General features: G+C 37.1%; 1 protein-coding gene across 5 annotated transcripts in view; it reads right to left on the bottom strand.

The window, feature by feature from the left end:
- micu1 (mitochondrial calcium uptake 1) overlaps window positions 1-21,395 on the bottom strand; it is a 42,338-nt gene extending 20,943 nt beyond the window's left edge. For 3 of the 5 annotated variants that reach the window (XM_032553366.1, XM_032553365.1, XM_032553369.1), the window contains exons 1-6: window positions 21,236-21,395; window positions 14,661-14,825; window positions 13,741-13,918; window positions 9,778-9,940; window positions 5,944-5,987; window positions 3,466-3,477 (exon numbers count right to left, since the gene is read on the bottom strand). In XM_032553366.1, the coding sequence (XP_032409257.1) occupies window positions 3,466-3,477; window positions 5,944-5,987; window positions 9,778-9,940; window positions 13,741-13,918; window positions 14,661-14,824 (561 nt within the window). In that variant the 5' untranslated portion in view covers window position 14,825; window positions 21,236-21,395. The remainder of the gene's footprint in view (window positions 1-3,465; window positions 3,478-5,943; window positions 5,988-9,777; window positions 9,941-13,740; window positions 13,919-14,660; window positions 14,826-21,235) is intronic. The other 2 variants (XM_032553368.1, XM_032553367.1) reach the window with 1 other exon arrangement.
- Between the last annotated feature and the right edge of the window lie 2,512 nt (window positions 21,396-23,907).

The following is a 23,907-nucleotide window of genomic DNA, read 5'->3' on the forward strand; positions in this document are numbered from 1 at the left end:
TGCTCAGAGTTTTATTCATTTAAGGTTTGGAGTCCTAAATCCTCAAAAATGATTAAACCATTACTTAACTGATAGATGTAAGAAATTTTGATTCTAATTTGAGTTTGGAACATGACATGTTGCTTTCTGAAATATTTTAGCCTACTGGATGTTGTCAGACAGGTCCTGTTGAGTGGGTTTCTTAATTGTGCAGGTCAGGCAGTAATCAGGTCTTGCAGAGGCGATGTGATCAGGAAATTTTCTGAAAACGTCATTTTGTATTTACTAAGGTTATCCTTGTCTAACTTTAAATATGTTTGATGATCAAAAACGTAACAAATCTGAAACGGAAAAATGTGTTTTCCGGATCCATGTACAATATTTTAAAATAAAAATAAAGCTGTGATGATCAAAATGGTTTCCTGGAAGCTTCCTGTGAAATCAGAAAAGGTCAGCATAACATGAGTTGATGTAAAAAGAGGCTCGTTTCCCGTCCAAACTCCACCGCAGTGACAGCAGTGGATTCTCCATCTTAGCAGATCACACTGAAAACAGTTTAGCTCCACAAAGAGAAATACAGAAAACCACGGCATGAACACTGGGAAATTTTTTTTAGATGAACAGACCAAGTCCTGGTTTCAAGAGCTCTGAACCATGCTCTACAAAAAAAATAAAATAATAAAAAAAACTCATGCAGGAATGACATCTCAACAATCCAGAGGATGGATTTGTGAAGGCTCGCAAGCACATCAAAACAGCCTTGACATTTGCTAACAAAGCAGTTCCCTAGATCCAAACCCACGCCGCGATGCCACCATGCGCAGGAAGGAGGCGCCACCACTGGCTACTTTCCTCTGAGGCACAGGCAAATAGAGCAGTGCATGCTGGAGAGAACAGCTGGACCAAAAGCGTGTGGAAACTAGAGCTGATACTTCTTAGAGGAAATGACAGGATGAGGAGAAAAGGTGTGTTTCCAAAGCAAGACAGAGGGAGTGCAGGGGAACAGCACAACTATGATCTGCCATCGACTTTATGAATTAGTCATTTTTAGCTGCTCTTCGCATCTCAGCTCGCAAGGATCGACTTTCTTCATAAAGTTCAACTATACACCTAAACGAAACACACTTTAGGGGAGTGACCGCTATCATGTAAATTATGTAGCAGTGCTGCAGCATTTAATAATCCCTGCAGAGGCAAAGTATAGTCCTCACTTTCAATAATTCAGCAGGGCAGGTATGGCACGCAGCTGCCTGGAACAAGCTAAACAAAAGGGCACCTGGAAGGTCGCCAGCATGTCAAGGAATAATGCAAAGCCTCATGCAGGCGCACACACGGTGGGGAGTACAGCCACTTCACTGGATGGCACCGCCTATTCTTCTCATGGTGAACAGGTTACAACCTGGCCTTTGCTGCGCTCGCCTTATCTTCTCATTACCCAGACTGACAGAGGTATTCAGACCAGGAAACAGGTCTAATCATTCTGCAGATAAAGCAGTAGGTCAAAGCTCTCCTTATTCAGTATAATTGATCATGTGGTGCTTATAGAAAGTATTCACCCCCTTGGGATCAGCAACAGTAAAAGTGTTACTTTTACTGTTGCTGCTCCCAAATTATGGAACGATTTTCTGTTACATATTTGAAGTGTTCGTTTCTTGCCCACTTTTAAAGCACTTTTTTATTGTTTGGCTTTTAACACATGTTGAGACTTTTGCTCTTACTTCCTTTATAGAGTTTTATTGTTCCTATTGTGTTTTATCCGTTCCATATTTTGAAAGTTTATTGATTTTAATCTGTAAAGCACTTTGTGGCTGCTGTTGTCTTAAAGTGCTTTATAAATAAAGTAGTAGTAGTTTAATGTTTTAACCTTTTACAAATCAATCAGAATAAATGTTTTCTGAATGTGTAGTTCTCCTGCAGATTGAAACAAATTGTCCTCCAAGACTTCATGTTTAATCTTCTACCTCTACAAGCCTTCCATAGCTGCTGCCGAGAGACATCCCCACAGCATGATGTGGCCACCACCATGTTTCACAATGGGGATGGAGTGTTTGTGGTGATGATTGTCAGACACAGCATCTTGTTTTATGGCCAAAAAGCTACATTTTGGTCTCATCAGACCAAAGAACTTTCTTCCACTTGACTGTTAAATCTCCTACATGCCTTTAGACAAACTCTAGTTGAGCCTTGATATGATATTTCTCATTGCTTCTCTCCCATAAAGCTTTGACTGGTAAAAACCCAGGCAACAGTTGTAATCTGCTGCGTAGTCATGGTAACCTGGTGTCTGCTCTCATGCTCTCACTAACCTCCTTAATACATGTTCACTCGGGATGTGAGGATAGCCTGATCTAGTCAGATTTAGACATCCTTCTATTTCTTGACGGTGGATTTAACTTAACTCCAGGGATAGTCAGTGCCTTACAGATTTTTATATCCATCCCCTGACTGATATTTTTCGATAACATTTTCTTCAATTTGGTGGATTGTTCTTGTGTATTCAGTTGCCAAAAATATTGATCAACTCATTGAGAGAGTCTAGCACTAATTGACTGGATCTCTGTTGATTTAGGTTAGCCACTTTAAAGAGGGTGAATATTTAGTGTTATATTTTTATCATCATTTTGTAGAAATCAGTTTTCACTTTGACATTAAAGGGGTTTTTTGTTTAGTTTTTTTCTGTCAATAAAGCAAAGTTTTGTTGATTATAATTGATTTGTAAAAGCAAAACAATTATGCAAGTACTTTCTTGGTACTGTATTAGAAAATTATGAAGGAATACTGAGCTGTGTATTTCTTTATGATGTAAGCAGCTACTGAGTCCTTATATGTAATGCTAACGCACAAGACCTTTGAGAGCATTTTTAGGCTTTTCCTCCAATAATTCTTTTTACCCTTTAAAATAAAATATTTTATTTCAGCATCTTACATTGAATTTATATAGAAATCCAATATTTACAGCACTAAATCAGTGGAGAATAAAAAAACCACATAAAAAATAATAGTTTCTTATAAAAATCCCCAGAGCCAAACTTATCGGTAGCAGTTTGTCTTCTATGACATTTCACAAAGTTGGAGCACACAAAGAGAAACATCTTTGACCATTTCTCTTAGAACAATCTAGATTATCCTTATATAAGTATTTTAAGTTGCAACCCAGTCTTTCCTGGTTGGGAAAAAAATAAATGCACTATCTGGCTGAACACAAAGTAACCATAAACTAAAGTGAAGCATAATCTGCCGCAGTCTTACACTTGCTGAAGCTGAGATTTGCTAAAAAGAAAAAAAGCACTTATGCAGCTGTTCCCCTGAACTAATAAAAGTGAGACGCTACACTCTTCGTCGTATCAGAGGTGTGAGTAATTAAAAGAAGAGGAAGTTCAGGCTACGAGGAGGAAAAGTACACAGGAGTAAGAGTGGAGAAGTGGTGACTACAAAGTGCAGTTAATCATTCAGGTGCAACACATGCTGCCCGGCACACACCCATACCTGCCAGAAGTCCTGCAGAGAGGGAGGGACAGAGCGACACGGAGACGAGGACGGAGGGACGGAGGGAGGGAGGGAGACAGAGGAGAATTAGAAGAAGTGGAGAACCGGACAAGGGGAGGGGAGTTTGTGGATGGAGATTGGGGTAATCGGTAGGCGGTATGATTTGGAGCAGAGAAAAATGTGTGGGGTGGTTGAGAGATTTGGGACCGAGGATGACGATTTTTATAAGGGAGGGAGGAGAGGAAAATATGGAGGGGAGGAATCATTTTGGGGGGATGAGAGAGGGTGGTTGATTAGAGCAGGGGAGAGTAATCAACAGTGAACAAAAGCAACACGTGTTCACATTAACGTTTCTGGCAGCTGAAAGCTGGGACGCACCATGATGGTGGTAGAGAAAAGTTCTCTTAACAGCTGAGAGCAGCACAACAATTTATGATCACATAAAAATCTATTTATAAAGAGAAAAAACACACAAATGGGGACAAAATATCCAGCTCATGATGCTACTAATGTTTTATTCAGACTGATCATAAAACGAAATGATCAGTAGCTAAACATCATTTACAGACTGCACTTATAGAGAGAATATATTTACCTCTTTAAATGTTCCATAAGATGGAGAATAGTTGGCTAAAACGTTTTTAAATTCAACCATAAAAAGGTTAGAGCGGGGTAAGTGCATCTAAATAACTTTCATCATGAACTATAAAGTCAACCGCTTTACAAACACAATATGTATAACATATAGTAAAACACAATATGTGATGCACCTATGAGGTTTACTTTTTTAAAGTTAATTACAGAAATTAAATAGAAATATTGAGAGTCACCTTTAAAGCTTACATAGATGAATCGTGACAAAGTATCTCAGAATGAAAACAATATTCACTAGGTTGCATTTTAAATTACTATATTTTAACATTTAAGCCTTTAAATGAACATGAGATTGATTTTTTTTGGCCAAAGCATTTTTAAATGCAACCACCAAAAGGACAGAGGCTACCCAAAAAGAAAGCTCTTGTTTTACTCACATGACCTCCATGACATCAACTTTAGCGTCTGTTTACCCCGAGCTACAGCCCTCTTTTTTCCACCTTTAACCTTATTTACTCACTATTGATGTTCCACCATCGGCTATTCAGAGTCTAATGTCTTGGCTTTTTATTTTATTGCTTTTTTTGGCAGATGATCACACTGCTTTATTCTTCCTCCAACTAGTTAGAAGAGCTCATAAAGCTGCAGAGGAATCATGTGTTACTCTGAGCAGCCGGGGTGGGCGCAACCGGTCACAGAGGGAAAGAAACACTCGGGGTCCCTCTGGTCATGGCAGTAAATTCTCCTGGGTCAACCAAAGCTAAATACGGTACCACAGTAAAAGCCACGTGTCTGGAGATTTGCATGGCAAATAAAAGAGACATGTGGCCTTGAGATAAGGGCAGCATTTACATAAGGGCTGTAAATGAAAAGTGTGTAATTTTGATTTTTGGGATTCTTCATAATTAACACCTTGCTTTTTTGACTGGTGTATGCCACAAGTTCTTTAGATATACATTTTAAATAAGGGTAATTTGAAGTTTCATCAAATACAGAAGAAAACAAACATGGGTCTTGTCAAAGACACTGACTCTTCGGGGCTTAGTGGGGTTCATCATTATGGAGATTAGGAGCAGATTTATTCCAGCCCGATGGCTGATAAATTTCATAATGAGATTGGCAACTACAATCTTCACACTTATGATTCTCTAGTATGAAATGAATAAGGATGGGCAGCTCCTGGCTTGGAGGAAAACTCATTTATATCTATGACGGCATTAAAAAAAAAAAAAGAAGAAAAAGGTCACAACTCAAAATCAAAGAAAGCTGTAATGGTTATAATTATGGAAATGGTGACTCATGGTCATGATTTATTTCTTAGTGATGGTAAATAGAAAAAAAAAAGATTGTTTGAGGCCTGAGATTCAGTCATTCTGTTGGCAAGATGAGAGAGCTAAAGACCCCATTGAGCTTCTTCACATTGTTTTGTAAATAAACAAACTTATATATTCTTACTTAAATCTTACAACAACTCTAGCATATTTATGAAGTGGAAGAAATTGTATGAGATACACTTTGTATTTGAATTTCAGCTGCACATTTTTGTGGCATGTTTCTGCATTTTTAGTCCATCTTCCATCACTGTAGTTCAGGCTTGATGTTTAGGGGTATCAGAGTAAAGGGGTTGAATACAAATGCAGAACACAATTTTCAAACTTTTTAAATAAAAAACTCATCATTTTCCATCCACCACATATGTAACATGACAAAAAACCAATGGGAAAAAGTCCAAGGGGTCTAAATACTTAGCAAGGTGCTTGGCCCCTTATGAAAAAGTGTACTTAATGACACAAATAACTTAAGTAGCTAAAATGTACATTGAAATAGAGCAGTAATGATTGAATTATATATATATATTTTATAAATAAATCTGATGCTTCTTACCTTCCCATCATAGCGTTTTACAATGAACTGATCCAGGCCGAGATCTGAAGATGACACATAAAACAAAGACGTGCAAATTATCAGAAACAGTCTAAATGGATATTAGGAAAACATAACACAACAGACTGAAGCTAGGAGACGATACAGTGTCATTACTGGGCCTCCTGTGATCAATGACCCACGATGGAGATGGATAATAGCCATTAATAAACCATTTCCACTGCTCCAATTCTTTAAAATAAACAGTCTTCTGCATTCAGCTTTTACTATCACGATGGTTAAAAATTACATGTAGTGGTTAGAATGACAAATATGAGATTTAAAATAAGCACTTAGAAGGTATCTCTGGACATAATAAGGGAGATATGCAGGTTTTATTCAAATTTTGGGCTATCATGACATATCCAACAAGAGAAATAACAAATTGTGTAAACAAAACATTTTGAAGCCTCTCCTGTTTATCTGCACATAAACACGCTAGTTATTGAGAAAGGAAGAGCTTTAGAGCTGAAATCCTCATTTTCAACTAGAAAAAATTGAACTGTGGTCAGAAACGTACAGATAATTTTTTCCATGAAAATGGAAACATCCCATGGCATGATGATAAATCCAATGGCATGATGGTGCCACCAGCATTTTTCCACCAGCAGTGGTCTTGATCTGCTCAGGGTTGTTTCCATAGTCATTTGGAAAAGTGACATTTTATAGTTTTCAGGCTAGAACACCTTTCACATGTTTACTGTGTCCACTACATGATTTCTGGCAAACTGCAATAAGGAATCTTTTCCCAACAATTAAAAATATCTTACTGCTCCTCCATAAAGGCCAGATATGTGTCATACATGATTAATTGCTTGTCCAAGTTACCAGGAACTTTTTAGCTGTTTCTCTGATTTATGTCTGGCTTTTTCAGATGGATGGCCATTTCTTGGTAAAAGATATTCAAAGCTTTGCTATTATTTTACAACCTAACCCAGCTTGAACTCCTTTACTGATGTTTGAAGTTGTTCATTAATGTTCTCCAACAAACTTCTCGGGCTTTCACAGACCAGCTGTATTTATACTGGGATTACATCACACATAGCACTTACAAATTAAGAGATTTATGAAAGTAATGGATTTATTCAGTGGTAAAGAGAGTAAAGAAGGCTGAATATGTACACCTCATGTTCCAGATTTTACAGATAAAGTCATTATAGAAACCACGGATAATTATTTCTTTCAAGTCACAATTAAGTGCTTCTTTAAGTTAGTACATCACAAAGAATCTCAATAATATATATAAAAATTAGTGGTTGTACTACTACAGTTTTTTGTTGTAGTAGTACAACTACTTCACAAGTAGTAGTTGAGAAGTAGTTGCAACTACTTCGCAAGTATTAAATAAGTAGTATAAATACGTCGCAAGGAAGTATTAATACTTTCCCAAGGAATCATATTTGGGGAAAATTCTCTAAATTTGTATTTTATGTAGAAGGAAATTCATGTTATGTTTCACTGAATAAAACCTCACATCTCATCTTCTACTAAAGAGAAAAAAATCTCTTTCTGCTGAAAAACAAAACAATAGAAGCAGAATAAAGTCGGTCATCTGCAGCTCAGACCTCATTATCATTTCTCTACAAATGTACGGTTTGGATATATATGGGTTATGGGCCAAGAGAAGCCGAGAGTGAGATGGTTGCTTATAATGAAGATGGGTAAACTATAGCCTTTTCTAATCCTGGGAGAGCTGCAGCACCACAAACCATTGAAGAAAGGTATTAGATCAAACTACTGAAGTTTAATAAGGGGCCAAGCTAGGAGCAGCCTTGAACGTGATTAGAAGATGAAGGTGGTGGAGTGAAGAAGGTCAGTGTAAACGTGTCAGGCCGTGTTAAGTCCTTATTAAGAGGTCTTGGATGTTTTTTCTGTGAATGAATCCTTCTAGGGCAACAATACTCACATGCTGTGAAATTCCACAGCAAAATGCATGATGCAATCACATCCCATAAAATGTCACTCAAATCCAACACAGTTTTTGCATTGAATAGTAAGGATGTGTGGAGCTGAAACATGTGTTAATGTTCGGCTTCCCGTGGCTGAAGATCAAATCTCTCTCACTGGGTGTCCTGAAATCTGCTCCAGGTTCAGCTGGCTAATTGAAACAGCAACTGCTGTGTCGTGATTCCCTGAACTCCACCCTGCCCACCCACCCTCCTCATAGCTACGGGTATCTTTATAAGAAGAGCTGTCATGCAGTCTGAGTTAAGAGTTCCAGCAGCTAAAATAGAGCGGGAGGAAAGGGGAAGGTATTCAGGAATGCTGATACAGCAGCTTTGACATTTATTAGGAAAGATGTACGAAAAGAGCCTTTAAATTAGTTTGTATTTGTATCGCATTAGTAATATAACAACTTAACATTTAAGTTGAGTACGAAATCACTAGTATCAATCTTTCCGACATCCCAAGTTCCAAAAAATAAATGCAACTTAAGTATTTTTAATGTCTACTTTAATGTTTAGGTTGATTAAAGTCCCTAAGTACTTAATATAATCTAATACAATATCTAATACAGGATTTTTGGTTTGGTTTGGTTTTGAAGTTTTAGTATAAATAAAGCCATTACACTTTTTACATGAAGGGATTTAAAGCATTTAAATTAAATTAAAATTCCTTCAATGGAACTTAAAAATTTTCATACAGAATGTAGATGACGGTAAGGGAGGCAAAATGTCTCCAAAGGTCACTGCTACAGATGTTTCTTGCCAGAAACATGTTTATGTCAGAAACATTGATGTCAACCCTTTTGGGTGAAGGTGTGTTCTGTCGCCTGGCTGGACAAGTAAATCCACATTACTGTAACTTTCCACGGGTTTGTCATTCATGAAGAGCAGCATTTTAGAATCTAAAAGCACTTACCGGTAAAGTTATTTCAAGTAATTCCTATAACAACAGCATAGTTAGAGTTTTATATTACTTAGGAATTCACTTCTTTTATAGATTCTACTCTAGCTACCAGTTGGTGGAGAGATTTTATCAACAGCAACTCACAGTTTAAATTAAGAACCCAATGAGTTTTATGTGCTTCAAGTAAACTTCCTCTGTAAATTTCCAAAGGATCGAGGGATCAGCAAGTCGCCATGGCAACCATTAGATACCATCTTATTGCCAATCCGTTGTCTGGGAGGCAAGCCCAAAAACGTCTCTTCTGTCTCAACATGAGATGAAGACTGAGTTTATGGCAACAGAACCTTAAGTGGGACAAGGAATAGTTTCAAGAGTTGATGATGTGAACTCTATGAAATACCGGGACATGTTTTATGAAAATCAGATGATAATAGGTCATTATCAGGTCGTTGAGCAGATAAACCCAACAGAAAACTTGCAGGGTGAACAGAACATAAGACCATGTAGAAAATTTATAAAGGATTGATCAAAGATCCCTGTACACTCTGGCCTTGGGATTTGTTATAAGAGGAGACTAAAGGCCGTCCTAATAGCAAAAGTAGGTTGTAAAAAGATTAACAGCAAAGTTGCAAAGTGTCATTGGATTTCCCCTGACTGAATAAATGTACTCAACTTAAACGTTGAATTAAAACTATACATATTCTAAGGATCTTTTTCTCAAGATGTGCCATTACGTCTGGAAAGAGTCATGTTCATAGTAGTAATAAACCTGGACTGCTATACAGTGTGTTTTATATGTGCATTTGAGAATTAAAGTCTAATCCTGGCCTTATAATTTACACTCTCTTGAATTTACAACATTCTTATGATACAAAAAAAAACAAAGTAAATCTGAACTGTAGTTAGAAACATGCTACCCTCCAGAGACTAAGCAGAGGAACTCACTCTCAGGCTGCTTCTCATTGGGTGTAATGGAGCGGATGAAGTCCTGTGGGGTCATGTAGACCTCAGCATCCCCTTGCTCGTTGATGACCTTCAGAGTGGCGAAATAGCGGAAAATCTTGTCTGGAGTCGAGTACGCTCTGATTCTGTTCTCATATTCCATCACCTGCCAAGCGATCAAGAGTTAAAAATTAACTAAAGCTTCAACACATGAGGAATGAAACATTTTTAAGCAGTTTATTATGAATTGTAATAAATCCAGCTGTTCTGTGAAGGCCTCAGGGGTTTAGGAGACAATATTAGTTAAGATACATCATCATGGACTCCAGCCAGAAAAACTAACAGTGCACTCTGGCTTTGAATGCACCATCCCCAATGTGAAACATGGTGGTAGCAGGACAGTCGATGTGAAGATGGAGGGAGCTAAACAAAATGTAATCCTGAATGAACCCCTGATAGGACTTTGACTTGAGACTGGGACAGAGGTTCATCTTCCAGTAAACCAAGTCCAAACATTCGGCTGGAGCTAATAATGAAATAGTTTAGATTAAAGTATATAAATATTCAAGTGTTTCTATATATAAAAAATGCTGTTTTTACATAAAAAAGGTGAAAATACCAATAAAATACATGTTAATATTTAGTCACTTCAAACTACAAATACAGGTTAAAGTTTGAAGTAAAGTAATTTTGTCCGGCATTGGGCATCTGTGAATCCTAAAATCAAAACCCTAAGGTTTTGGTTTTAATTTTATCACAGTATTTTCTATTTCTATTGTGACAGCAATGAAGATTATGATAAAAAAATATATATATATTTATTACTTATTTTTTAGGTAACTGTATGATTGTGACAGAGTATTCATACTGTTCTTGAAAAACAATCCCATTTGAAATTTCATATTATATTATTTATATTATTATATTATTTTATAATATTTCACAATAAATGATCATCAAAACGATAACAGCCCAACGCAACTCTACGTTCTACAGTGAGGAAAATCTCTTTCAAGAGTTTAGAGAGCGAGTGAGCAGTGAATCAGAGTGAAGAAGCAGGAAAGTTTGCTGTCAGCTCAGATGGAGCAGTTTATTAACCTCTTTCCTGAAGCAACACATCATCAGAAGAGGAAGTCTGTGCTCTCAGTGTCAAAATGACTGGCAGCTTCAAATGAACGAAGACCGTGGAGTTATTGCAGCCGCACAAACACAATCAGCACTGCATCAATGACATGTCCAGCTGATTCTGATAACAGAGCTAATTTATTCAGCTCTGTTGCACACATTAATCACATGAACTGTTTGTTTTAACCATCCACTTTCAGCAGAGTATCTGAAACAGATGCTGCATTGCTGGAAAACTGACAGAGCACTGCTAGTTTAGAAGCTAAGTGGTCCTTTCATGTGACACAGAGCAAGCTGTTTACAACAGCTACTCCCCGTGGAAAAGCACAACATGTTTTAGGGCTTCAGGTATTTCAGACTGTCATTATGTTCAATTTGGTAAAAGGGTGTTTGTGAGACAGACACAGATCAAGTGCAGAGGAGAGATTTTTCTTCTGATGCAGTGTGCTTCACCACATATGAGTGTTGAATCTTTTGGTATTAAATAAGCTTCACTTGCTTTTCAGTCATGCAACATTTAACATTGACATTAACTGCAAAGGCCTACATGCACAAAAAGACTGAGAAAATATCCAAAAATCCAAGACCTCTTGTTTATTTTTTTATTGAGATGTTTAGTAAGTGTTTAGATAAATGAACCAGTGATATTAAAGAGATTACTCGAGTCGATTTTACTAGTTCAACACCAAATATACATTAAAATGGTTTAATAGGCACAATGGAAACCATTTTAACACTACAGCAGTCTTCCTCATCTCAACTCTTGGGGGTACAACCAATCAGCGCCAAGGAAAATGAATGGTGCTCCTGGATTGGCTGGTTTGAAAATGGCAGCCAATAGCGTGTCACGTTGCTGTGCGTCTGGGTATTAATGCTTTGAAAGCTGCATTTTCTTTCAAATATTTTAGATATGCGCTACAAAATGACTCACGAAAAGATGGATTTCCTGCAGATAATTTTAAGTAAAGTTGCACAGAAAAAAACGCGAATAGATCAATCCATGAATACAGACAAAGTTTACCAAGTTATATAGCTCTACAAAGATTCATAAAATATTATAACTTAACCTTTATATAACTGATAAAATATCAGGACCTCTTTCACAAGGGGGACCTGGCATGTCATTGTGGACAAGACAGACAACAACAACAAAAACTAAAAGTAAAACTATCAAGTGGGTCTAATTAGACAAATAAAGTGCAGGAGTTATTCATGGAGTAACAATTTAAAGGTAAAAATATAAGATTATAGTAATAATTTAAGACGTAAAACCCCAGCACAGTTTGAAGAATGTCTGTAGTTGGTTTTTTAAGATGGAGCGGAAAGTTTTCAGTGAAACAAGTTCTGACAGTTTCAGTTCAGAGTGAGAGGCGTTCCAAGGCGAGAGGGCAGAGATACTGAAAGCCTTATTCCTGTTTCAGTTTGAGCACGACGAGCAGAAAAATACCAAATGTAGTTTGATCATAAGGAATAACAGCTTTCGGTTTTAAACAGTATAGTGCATAAATAAGTAAGAAACAAGCTAAAAGAGCATTGTAAACCAAAGTCATCCAGTGTCTATATGAAGAACTCAAGGACAGTAGGCAACAAGTTGAAACACAAGTATGAGTGAAAAACTAGCAGATGTCAGGAGCTTCTGAACTCTGAGGCAGAATCATGACTTGTTTAAGTCATAAAAAATGAGCTTCACCATTAATTTGAAGATCAAATTTTTAATATGAACATTGACAGAAAACTCCCTGTTAATAATTAATCCCAGTTACTTGTAACTAGCAACCAGCTAAAGAGTTTTATCTTGAGCAGTTCTTATTAAGAGGATTTTCTTCAAGGGAATAGATGAAAAAAAACCTTATTCTGTATTGTTCTGATTTTAAAACCAGTTTTAATTGGTCCAGACAAATCTGCAATGCATCAAAGGCGGACTGTAGAAATTTAAATGCCTGAGTGAGTGTGAATAGCCGTTCTCTCGTATATTTAAAGCCTTCTGCATTAGCAAAATGAAGATTAAAGTTTGATTCACTGAGATTTAAAGTATTTAAAGTATTTCTTTGTATTGCAAAAAAATCCCTATTCATGACACAAATCTGAGGAGAGGTATGAAAGGGTGTAGCAGGTTTTAATTATAATTTTACAAGTTTCAAATACCATTGAATTAATAGTTTGAAAGCAAAGTGATGACACTGCAAAACTTTATTGAACAAAGTAAAAAATGTAAAAAGGCAATTATCAAAACATACTGTCCACTTTCTCAAAAGTAAAGAGAAAATACTTAAGCTTAGAAAACTTTAAACCATGTTTAAGGTGTGTGTACTTTCCACTGCATTGTAAATCTATAAGTTGGATCACTTCAAGGATGGTGTGAGCATAAATTGCTTTCTGGACCTGAGAGTTTAACTAAGTTTTCTGCTGCTGTGGAGGAAAGAGTGACTGCGCAATGTTCTCATCTGCAGTCATAAGTCATATATGCCAGCAAAATGGCATCATATTTCATCTTAAAAAATGGCCCCTATTGTTCATAGTCTTCCTCCTCACTCATTTTTATAATAATAATAACAATAATAATAATAAGCAACAAAGAGTGTTTATTTGGCAAGAAAACCTGTCTCTGTTGGTCACCCTTCTGTTTTCGCTTTGTCATCTGATGCCTAATTAAAAGCAATAAAATCCTCAAGGATAATAACTTTCTGTTGTTTATGACAGTGGTAATGCATACTGATTACCTCCCTATGTCACTTTAAATGCTTGCTTAAAATACACTAGCGTTTGCATATCAAACATCGATTATTGGACGCCGTTCTGGTGAGTGACTGAACTGCTGCAGGCCTATAGTTTATTGATTACCTTGCGGTCACGGAATCCTGAGCGGGGTTTCTTCTTCTTCCCCTCTTCGTCTTGCGCTCCCTCGTCTCCGCTGCTGGACTCCACCGATTTCTCAGAGTCTGCGTCCCTCACGAAATCGGCTTCCTCTCCAGCCACTCGCTCAGAGTGTTGAACAGAAGGTCCTGCATCAGCATATGCTCTGGTGTTTAGGGATTAAAAAACACAAGAGAAATAAATCTTAATACCAATAAAATAGTTTTATGCTGCCATACATGATTATTTAAAACTATTTATCTCCGTGCTTTACAAATTGGAGTAGAATTATGAAGCCGAGATCAGATTTTAATATGAAGTTTAATGTGAACTACAGCAACGAAGCAGAAAGGTGCTTTTCCACAGGGATTAAGGTAAAGTCCCACTCGACCATTTTTATTCAATTGAACTGAAAGTTAAAATAATAATAAAAATAATAATAAAAAGCACCAGAAAGGCTAAATAATTCAAATTAATGCGACACGAGGAGAATGAAGTGTGCAGTGAAGGTCTGGAACCGTCTCATCCCATCAGTCTAAAATGCCCTGAGGGTCCATCAATCACTGCACCTGGCTGCTGCAGCTCAGTCGCTCTGTCCCTAAAGAGTTTTAGCTTTAGCACTTCCCCTCCTCGCCCCACAATGCTCTGCCTTAACTAAGCACCAGTCTTCTGACTAATGGACAGCCATGAAACACTGAGAATAATTACATTATATTAGAAGTGCTAAAAACTAAAACAGCTCATCTGAAGGGGAAGCCACTTCACAAAGATGAAGAACTACCTTTAACAGATAGAGGAAAGGAAAAAATGCTTAAACTTATCATTTAGTGAGAAGCAGGATCAAAGTCTTAAAAGTTGGTCACTTATATTTGTATAAAAAGGCAAATGTGTGCGATGAAGTCTCTTACCTGTTCCAGAGAAGTCCAGCACTCGCAGACGCACCAGTTACACCAGCCAGAGCGGCCAGCATCAGCCTCCTCTGGCCAGATGTGCTGGCCGCCCCGCTGTGATAGCGGCGGGACAGCTGGGTCAGTCCCACTGAGACTGCGGACAGAGCCCGCAAGCGGAACATGCTGCAGAGAGGGAAGACTGAAGTTACTCAGCATGATGACACAGATACGACCATAACAACTGTTATTATTCAGGTTTTCTTTAACTGTATGAACTGTAATAAGGTGAACATTGTAGGTGTGTCTGTTTCAATTAAACAGACTAAGGAGTTTCTGGTTCCAAGGATTGATCCGAGGATTCCCACAATGAAGCATGGAGGAAGAAGTAAGGCGTTTTTGCTGTGCTTTATGCAATGTCAGCCATCTTTAGCAGGACCGATTTGGAAAAGTCATGATATAATTTCATGTGACTATGTCTTACAAAAAAAAGTGTACTGCATGCCGCTAACAGTAAAAGAGCGGAGACATTATTACTCAACTGCCATTGTTCCACAAAAACCACAGGTGACCATGCAGAAAAGAAAGAAAGAAAAAATACAGCTTAAAAGTTTTTCATTCAATAAATTCCTAAGTTTATGAAGCAGGGAAAAACTTATTTCTGGAACTGGATTGAAATAATGAGCCAAATTCTGAGTAAGGTAGCATAGTTTTGTTTGTTTACAGTAATGAGGAAGTTGAACATAATATAACCTGATATATATGAAGATCAACTGATTTGCATAATGTTAAAAATGATGTCCTGGCCTGGTTATGATTAAATGCACTTTTACACATGCTCTGGAGTGAGTTTATGGGTTTTTGCACACAGCATTTAATTCCGAATCATAGATTCACCCGTTTTGCTAAAGCTCATTTTGGTTTAATTTTTTCAAGCTATTGTCTTCTCAAAAATAATTTACTACTCTTAGGAACTCTTTTTCTGCCATATAAATAGCCAATAAAAACACATTTATGTCTTTTTAGATTATATTTGAGTAAAATTAATGACTTTATCCAACCCAATGTGAAGATCTGAAAAGCCGTACCAGGAAAAATATTTATACAGCACAATTAACATTTCCCTTTGTGAAACTGCCTTCACGAAGCACTAGAGGCAAAACGAGATGGTATTCAAATGGGTGCATAAATATACTGGAACCTTCCTTCAACACAAAGCAATGCTGAAACTAATTTCTAGCGGTGAGGCTAAGCTCCAGAACTCCATTTTCAGCTGTGCTGCTGTCTCTTAACTCCTGTCACGCAAAGATGATTAACAATTAAGCAGAGGTCTGCAGTGGTGAGTCTGTAGCTCCCATGTGGGCACTTTTTAAACCAAGTGACGGAGAAGTTAACATCATTGAGGCCTACAGCAACCACCTGTTAATGTCACTTTAACAATTGAGGAATTAACTACCAAGTGGATTCAGCAAGAGAGAAACAAGACATTGAGAATGCTATTTGTAGCTCTCAGTAGCACGCCGTAATGAAGGCTGAGGGAAACAGTAATACCCGAAACGAGAGCAGCTGAAAGGTTGCACCATTTTAGAAAATCATCTGTTATTGCAAATTTTCTTCTTTCCTCTCTGCTGTGAGAATCTGTCTAACTTGCCAAAGTGGCATAAAAATCCAAGTTCATAACACTTGGAATATGTTAGCCAACAATCATGTCACTCCAAAACAGTTATTTATGATATAAAAATTACACAGGCTGATAATACAATGATGTAATTTAGCCTTGCACGTCAATCATCTTTGACGTGTGACAAAAAGCCCACCAGAGATATGTTCACTAACGTACCTGAAAGCAATCTGATGTAAAAGCAAACATCTGGTTTGTTCATATTTATCAGTCATATTTGTAGCAGCCGAAACAGAATCTGCCTGACAACATAAAGTTGGTTAGAGGATCTCAAAAATCAACATATAATGCTAGGACCAAAAAGAGATTCCAGAACTGAAGAAAAACAAAGTCATTGAAATCGATCTGTCCAAAATGGTTATAAAACTATTTATGTCGTTTTGGGACTCCAGTGAACAAAGTAAGCACTCCTAAACAGGCAATTTATGCTCAGAAATCCTCCAATGTGGCAAAATTAAAACAATTTCAAAGTCTCACTCTGTTTTTGAAAATGCTTGACATGCACTTTGAGCAGTTATTGCAATCACGTTTTCCAATTACGACCATGTCAGTAGAAGACATGAATATGTATGTTAACCAAACATATTCAAAGTTTTCATTTTGAGGATTTGGGCCATATAGCTCTATGGCTAAAAATGTCATTATACAGTCAAAGATGTCACCAAAAAATTCCTTTCAGGATGTCAAAAGTGAAGTTACTATTAATACAGCAGGGGGGCTTGAGACCAGCCAATATAACTAAAGCTTGACATTTTACAATTAATCATTTGTTAACTCAAAAAAAAGCTTCTACTTAATTTGAAGACATCATCTCTGCTGTATAAAGTTTGGAATAAAAATCAAAGAACATTCAGAAACCCCAAAACTTTTTTCCAGTTAAGAAAAAAGCTGTAGTGTGTAAAATAATTGAACAACCACCAATCAGGCTCTTTACAGGCTGATAATTTCTGGTTTTCTTGAGGACTTGACCTGTAGGACACAATTTTTCTTTCCAAGGATTATAACACATCAAAACACATTTGAGCAAACTTTCATCCACATTAAGAAGAATTATATGTATAAAAAACACATTATCTATAAAAGACAAATGGGTACTGCAAGCAATAGCAGCTTTGAATACAATAGAAAATGAAGAGATGACCCTCATAATCTGTATGCTTCAAATTATAACCTGTATCTGGTTTTTGCTCAATCCAAAACAAGGCGCATCAGTACAAGCTGCTCAATACTGCAGCTACAGATCAAAACTACGTAGATTTTAATTTGAAGCATCTAATGTAGAGCGCAAAAAGGAAAGCAGAAGACATAGTCAAATATGCAACCAATCAATCACTGTGAAACTGGGAAAGGGAAGTGGAAACTGTTAACAATGGAATAGGATTGAAATGAGAGAGGAGACATGTTGACCTCTGTTTTTTTTTATGTGGCTCAAACACCTTGAACAGCTACTTATCAAGGGTTAAAACACAGAGAAGGAAAACTGGATGGCATATTTCTGTAATCACCACCATCTCTCAGATTCCTCTGAACAACTCAGAAGCTAGATAAGCCAAAGCCTACGGAGTGTTTGTCTTGATCTAATAATGTGTCTGCATCCTTCAAAGACAAGACACAGGATTCACAAGATCACTTTTAGACTCTTTAGAAACAGAACAACACCAATCAGACAGTTTTTCTTTGACTTCATTGATCAGCAGACAAACATTGAATGCCACCCAGTGTCCAGAGCTCAAATCAACAGGAACTCTGTGGTGGCTCCTTGAAAAGGATTTCTACAAGAGGATTCCTCACAATCTGAGAGGCTTGTACTTTTGTAAGGCAGACTCAGCTATGCTGCAGAGACAAGATGTAGGTTACTTTGTTTTATGAAAATGTGCTTCGGCAAAGCTTTAGTTTAAGTTTTACCAACCTGAACTAAATTATTACACCTTTTTATTTCATCTTATCTTCTAGCATATTCATTTATCAGCCGAACCGTACCAGAAAACTTACACACACATTCAGTCACAATAAAAACCTTTTTCATTGTGACTGAAAAAGGTTTTAAAATGATTCACCAAGGTTTCTCTTTGTTCTTCAAATCCCAAAACATTTGGTATTTTAAAAAGAATGTGTGAACTTTAGTGAGCAACTGCACATTGATAATTTTTTTTTTTTTTAATAGTGAACCTGTAAAGCTTCAACAGCTTGATGCATAACTCAAGATGATGTTGTAATTGAATTTCTTTCATAATTTCTTTTTTTTTTTTTCTCCGAAGAGTTTTTGTGGCGCTAGTGGCTCGTATTTTTTCAACAGTAGGCAGACAGGAAGGGGGGTGAGGAGAGGGGGGAAGACATGCAGCAAAGGTCGTCTGGACCGGGAGTCGAACCCGCGACGTCCGTGTCGAGGACTAAGACCTCCAAACGTGGGGCGTGCTAACCCCCTGCGCCACCACAGCACGCCCCTCTTTCATAATTTCTAATGGATTTCAAAGCACCTGCAGCCCATTTTCTTATATTTGTTACAGTCTTTGTAAATAAAAATAAAATAAATGGATAATCCAAATTAGAATCAGGAGATCAGTTAAAACTGTCAAACTGTTCACAAATTGTGCATGAAATTCCAGAACAAAAACATTTATTTTAACCTACAAATCACAAAAGAATCATGAAATATATATATTCTAATCTGGAAGACCAGCATTTATGGTTGTACTCTCAATTGAAACTTGTGATCCACTCACATATTGATAAAAGCTCAACATCCCGTATTACTCTGGGATGTTTCCTTCCTCCAAACCTTGGGCATAAATAGATAGATGGGTTTAATCTATGGAGAAGCAGGAAGCAGAACATGAAAAGCTTTTTGTCTGAAGGCAACGCTCACCATCACCAACCTAAGGAGACATCTGGATTGATCAAATAATGATTTGGAGAAAGCTAACCCAAACTATAGCTCAACAAAAGATGCTCCTCATGCTACAGCTGAACCATAGCAACAATCTTCCTGAACAAGCAGCAGAGGGTGGATCAACAATGCATGGTTAGCTTTGTGACATTAATTGTTAGCACCGGAAATAATGCCCACAAAAAGGAGCTTTGTCAAATTGTTCCCTTTTTTAATCTGACTGTTTAAAACCAGCCTGCTATAGATAGTGGCAGACAGATGGTTCATTCAATCCACTGCCAAATATGCTTTGAAAGGGAGGCTAAACAAGCCAAGATGACTCCTCATAAGAAACCATATGGTGCATAAGGTCATACCAATTAAAACTATTTCAGACTTTGCTGAAGTATTGGCAGGTCAAGAACTTATTAAAACCAACTTTTACAACATTATATCTAAGCAATGTGTGTTTAAAAATGGACATCATAGACAATGGCATCATAATAGAAGCAGTGTAGTCACTCACAAGAGTCATCGCTGACTATATCCAACAGGAAGATCTGCTTCATAAGTAAAACTGGTAACTGTACAGCAGAAAATATGATTCAAATTCCTAAGAGATGTGACAATCAGGCTTCTTCTGGCTCATTTTGATTTAGTTTTCTTTTTTTGTGCAAAAAAAACAGCAAAACAATAATTTTATTCAAGAGACAATACAGTAAAATATGTACTGCAAGTTCCTTATTTAAGGTGTACATTTCATAAAGAAAAAGAAGAGATTACAAGATTAACACCATGCATCAAGTCATATACAACCAGGGGATGTTTTGTATCTGTTTTGGTCGCGTCCAAAAAGATCCACGATAAAGAGGTCAATGTGAGCTACTTTAATAACCTGATCAAATATGTTGTAATGTAACATTTTCGGAAAATAATTTAAAATCAATTCCTACTTACGTAAAAGTTGAACACTTTTATGACTTCTTACCTGCAAAACTAAGCAAAATACTCAACTGCAAAGAAAAATAAATTAATATTTATTAATAGTTAAGTTTGTAGGAAGCAAAATGTGATATTTGTTGAAATGTTAAGATAAGATAGGTGTAAATTACTTTACTGACCCAGAGGGTCAGTTTGAAGTGGTTTCCAGAAATTACAATGAGACAACCAGCCATCTACCTTAGGCATAACATCATGACCCCTATTGATGTCTTTGTTCTGCTTTGTCTGCCAAAACAATCCTGACAAATAGAAGCAAAGTGACATAAATGGAAATTCAATTAATCATACAAGGTCACGTTTTTTCCATTGGTCTAGTTCGGATGCTTTCATGCCCATTGTTGGTTCTTTCAGAGAAATATATATCCCACCAACTGACAGGTACCATAATGAATAGAGATGAGTTATTCACTTTTTTTTTTTTTTTGCTTCAAAAGATAAACATGATGCCTTATGACTGCATGCCATTACCAATCAGGCACAGGAGAAAAAAAATCCCTTTTAAAATCTCTTTTAAAATGTATGCTTAAGGGTCTTTCTGTGCATTAAACCGAGCATAAGGTGTAGGATGAGGTTCTTAGTTTTATAAATCCCACCAGTGTCTGAATGTCTTTTGTTATTTGCCACACATGAGTATCAATATGTCTACAAACATAATGCATATGTTTATTTTATTGTAACCTTTGATATTCCGTAGTAAACAATGAAGCCCCAAAGTTGTTCTGCTTATAGAGACCTCGGTGTTTTGTTTTTAGCTGTCAACGTATTTAGCAGCAGTCTACGGTAACCCAAGCTTTATGGTTATCTCACTGATGTGTACTACTAAAAACATAATCGTTTTAAAAATCAAATTGAATCTTATAAACCTTGTCATGGCTCAGGTTTGGCTGTCTCGACAGGTAACTATCATCCTTCGCAGCTAATGCTAGTTAGCTTCCCAGTGAACGCAGGGATACATTAGTGCTGTCAGCTACTATTTTACCGACTGACTAACAGCACAATTCTGTTAACAAGCAGTTTTATCGCTACTAAAGTATTATTGTCACTCACATTGAAGGCGACTACACCACCCGTCAGTCCAGGTACGATCAAGTCTTCTCCTTAGGATTAAACCTCGTCCCCCTTCAGAGATGCAGCAGCGAGTTGAGTTCCGTGTTCAGCAGCAGACAGCGGGGATGGACATCTCTGCAACACCGCCGAACGGTGCTCCACATTAGGGCTCCCCTGACACCAACCCCCTGTCCCGGACGGAAGAACGCTCTCAAAAATAAGGAAATAAGATGTGTGTGTGGGTGTTTTTGTTTGTTTGTTGTTGTTTTTTCCCAGTATTGCTACATCAGGGTTAGCTTACTGATAAATTATATCGCACAAAACTGAGTTTAATGGCAAAAAATCTCATGTTTTTAAATTGTATCACTTTTTAACATGCCAAATAGATTAATCATAATTGTGCTGTGCAATAGTTTGTATATTCTTTAAGTACGTTCTCACCAATCTATCACTGGACAACACAGGACAAACAACCAGCCATTATAGCAGAAATCAGTTAGTTATGTTTTGGACTGTGAGAGGAAGGTTACCCTCCTCCAGAGAGAACCCACAGATGCAAAAGCAATAAATAAGGAAAGTCTGGGTGTATTTGTGTTCAGCTTTCTTCCATCAATGTTTTAAAGAACCACCTTTCACTGCAGTTATAGCTGCAAGTCTTTTGGACTCTACCAGAAAGATAGCTGAAAGTCAGATTGGATGGATTTCCTTGCAGCTTTGGCTGTACTGTATATTTAAAGTGTTGATGAAGTCTTTTATAAAATTCTACAGGGTGTTCTGGCATTATAGTCCTGTATTTAGCTATATTCATTTTCCCATCAAGTCTTACCAGCTTAACCCAGCTTTAAATTTCTCCATAATTTACCCTTAACCTGTCAGCTCTGTTATTTAGTCATAAAGATTGTATATGTTGACTAATATTGTTTAACAATCAACTGAGGCCTCTCTACCCACATGTATTTGTAAAGAGAATAAATTACACACTACTGGACTTCAGGGACTAGTTAGGCGATTTCTGAGGGCCAGTGGTTGGTTGGTTTTATTTAGAGGCATCAGAGTAACTAGAGTAACTCCACCATCGCTTCTCAGATTTTTATTTTCAAAAAACATTTACGATTATGTATCCTGTTCCTTCCACTTCACAGTTGTGTGCTAATTTTATGTTGCGTTATTAGTTTGTAGTTGAAATGTGACCAAAAAGGTTCAAAGCCTGTAAATACTTCTGAAAAGCACAGCTTTTCGTATGAGCAGCACCAGTATATATTTATAATAGTGATAAGCACAGTTTTTCACCAGTATAAATATAGATTATACTTGTGAGTTTCAAAAGGAAGTGGCCCTTTCTGTGACATGAAGACTTCTGCCAGTCATGCATGCCTTGACTGACAGCTTGAACAGTACTTAAAAATGTGACTCGCCCTTTTTACACCAGAGCAGTGCAGTCTCCGTGTTGTCTTGGATACACGTCAGTGGAGTGAATGCAAATGTGAGGGATAGCTGTGTAGCTTCTTGAGGCTGTCTCTTAGATAACAGTAGATAGAGGGACTTGACAGAGAGCACTGACAGTGCAAAGCACATTTCTGATTTATGCCACCCTATATCGACAATGACATGATGAGCTTATGAATGGAAAAGAGTCAAATATTATGAAGTGGCACAACTGAGCAAACACATGGGAAATGGGAACATAGTCCTCCCTTACAGTCTGTGCGTAGTTACATCTCATAAATATTTATCACCATTTATTGATATACACTGTATAAAAAGACATAACATTTTTTTTCTCCCTGTCAGATATTAAATCAGACTGAAGTTTTCCTGTTCTAGGTCAGTTGGGATTTCCAAAATTATTTCTATTTAATTAATACCAGAATAATAAGGGGGATGTTTCTAGAGAATGTTATTTTGCTTTCTCTTTATTCAGAAGTTTATATAAATTATGAGTGTGTCTTAATATGAGAAAGCCTAAATGATGATGATATCATGACTTTGTTAGGTTCTGATTGGTTAAGAATATATTAAACCTGGCAAACCTGAGAACACCATCCTAACTGGGAGCTATGGATGTGGCAGCAACATGTTGTGTCATGTTGCTGTAGGAGGGACTGGTGCACTTAATAAAATAGATAATATCATGAGGAAAGAACATTATATGGAAATATTAAAGCAATGATTAAAGATATCAGCTAGAAATTTACAGCTTGAGTGCAAATGGGTCTTCCAAATGGACAATGATTTCAGACATACCTTAAAATTAGTTGCAAAGTGACAAAGAACAACAAAGTCAGTGTTTTGAAGTGGACATCACAAAACCACAGTCTAAAAACCTGACCTACAACAGGAAAAGGTTTCATTTAATGCCGGAGAGTGAGAAAAAAAGGCTATACGACGTCAGTATAGGCAAATATCTAATTTTAATAGTACACATGACATTACAAGAGAAATTTCAAATTTTTGCAGTCCTATAGTCTGGAAGAACCATAAAAAAATCTGTGCATATCAAACAATAAATTATTTAGCCTGTAGGTTAAAACAATGGATTTCATTGAATGTCACTTTGTTAGATTTTCTTGCATGGTCGGCGAATGCAATAGTCCTAAATTACTCTAATGTATCAGATCATAACTTTTATATGGAGCCTTCTTAGGCCCCGGTGCACAGCACCATAAGGTTTA

This window comes from Xiphophorus hellerii, chromosome 22 (assembly GCF_003331165.1).
Source record: "Xiphophorus hellerii strain 12219 chromosome 22, Xiphophorus_hellerii-4.1, whole genome shotgun sequence".
Lineage (NCBI taxonomy): Eukaryota > Metazoa > Chordata > Actinopteri > Cyprinodontiformes > Poeciliidae > Xiphophorus > Xiphophorus hellerii.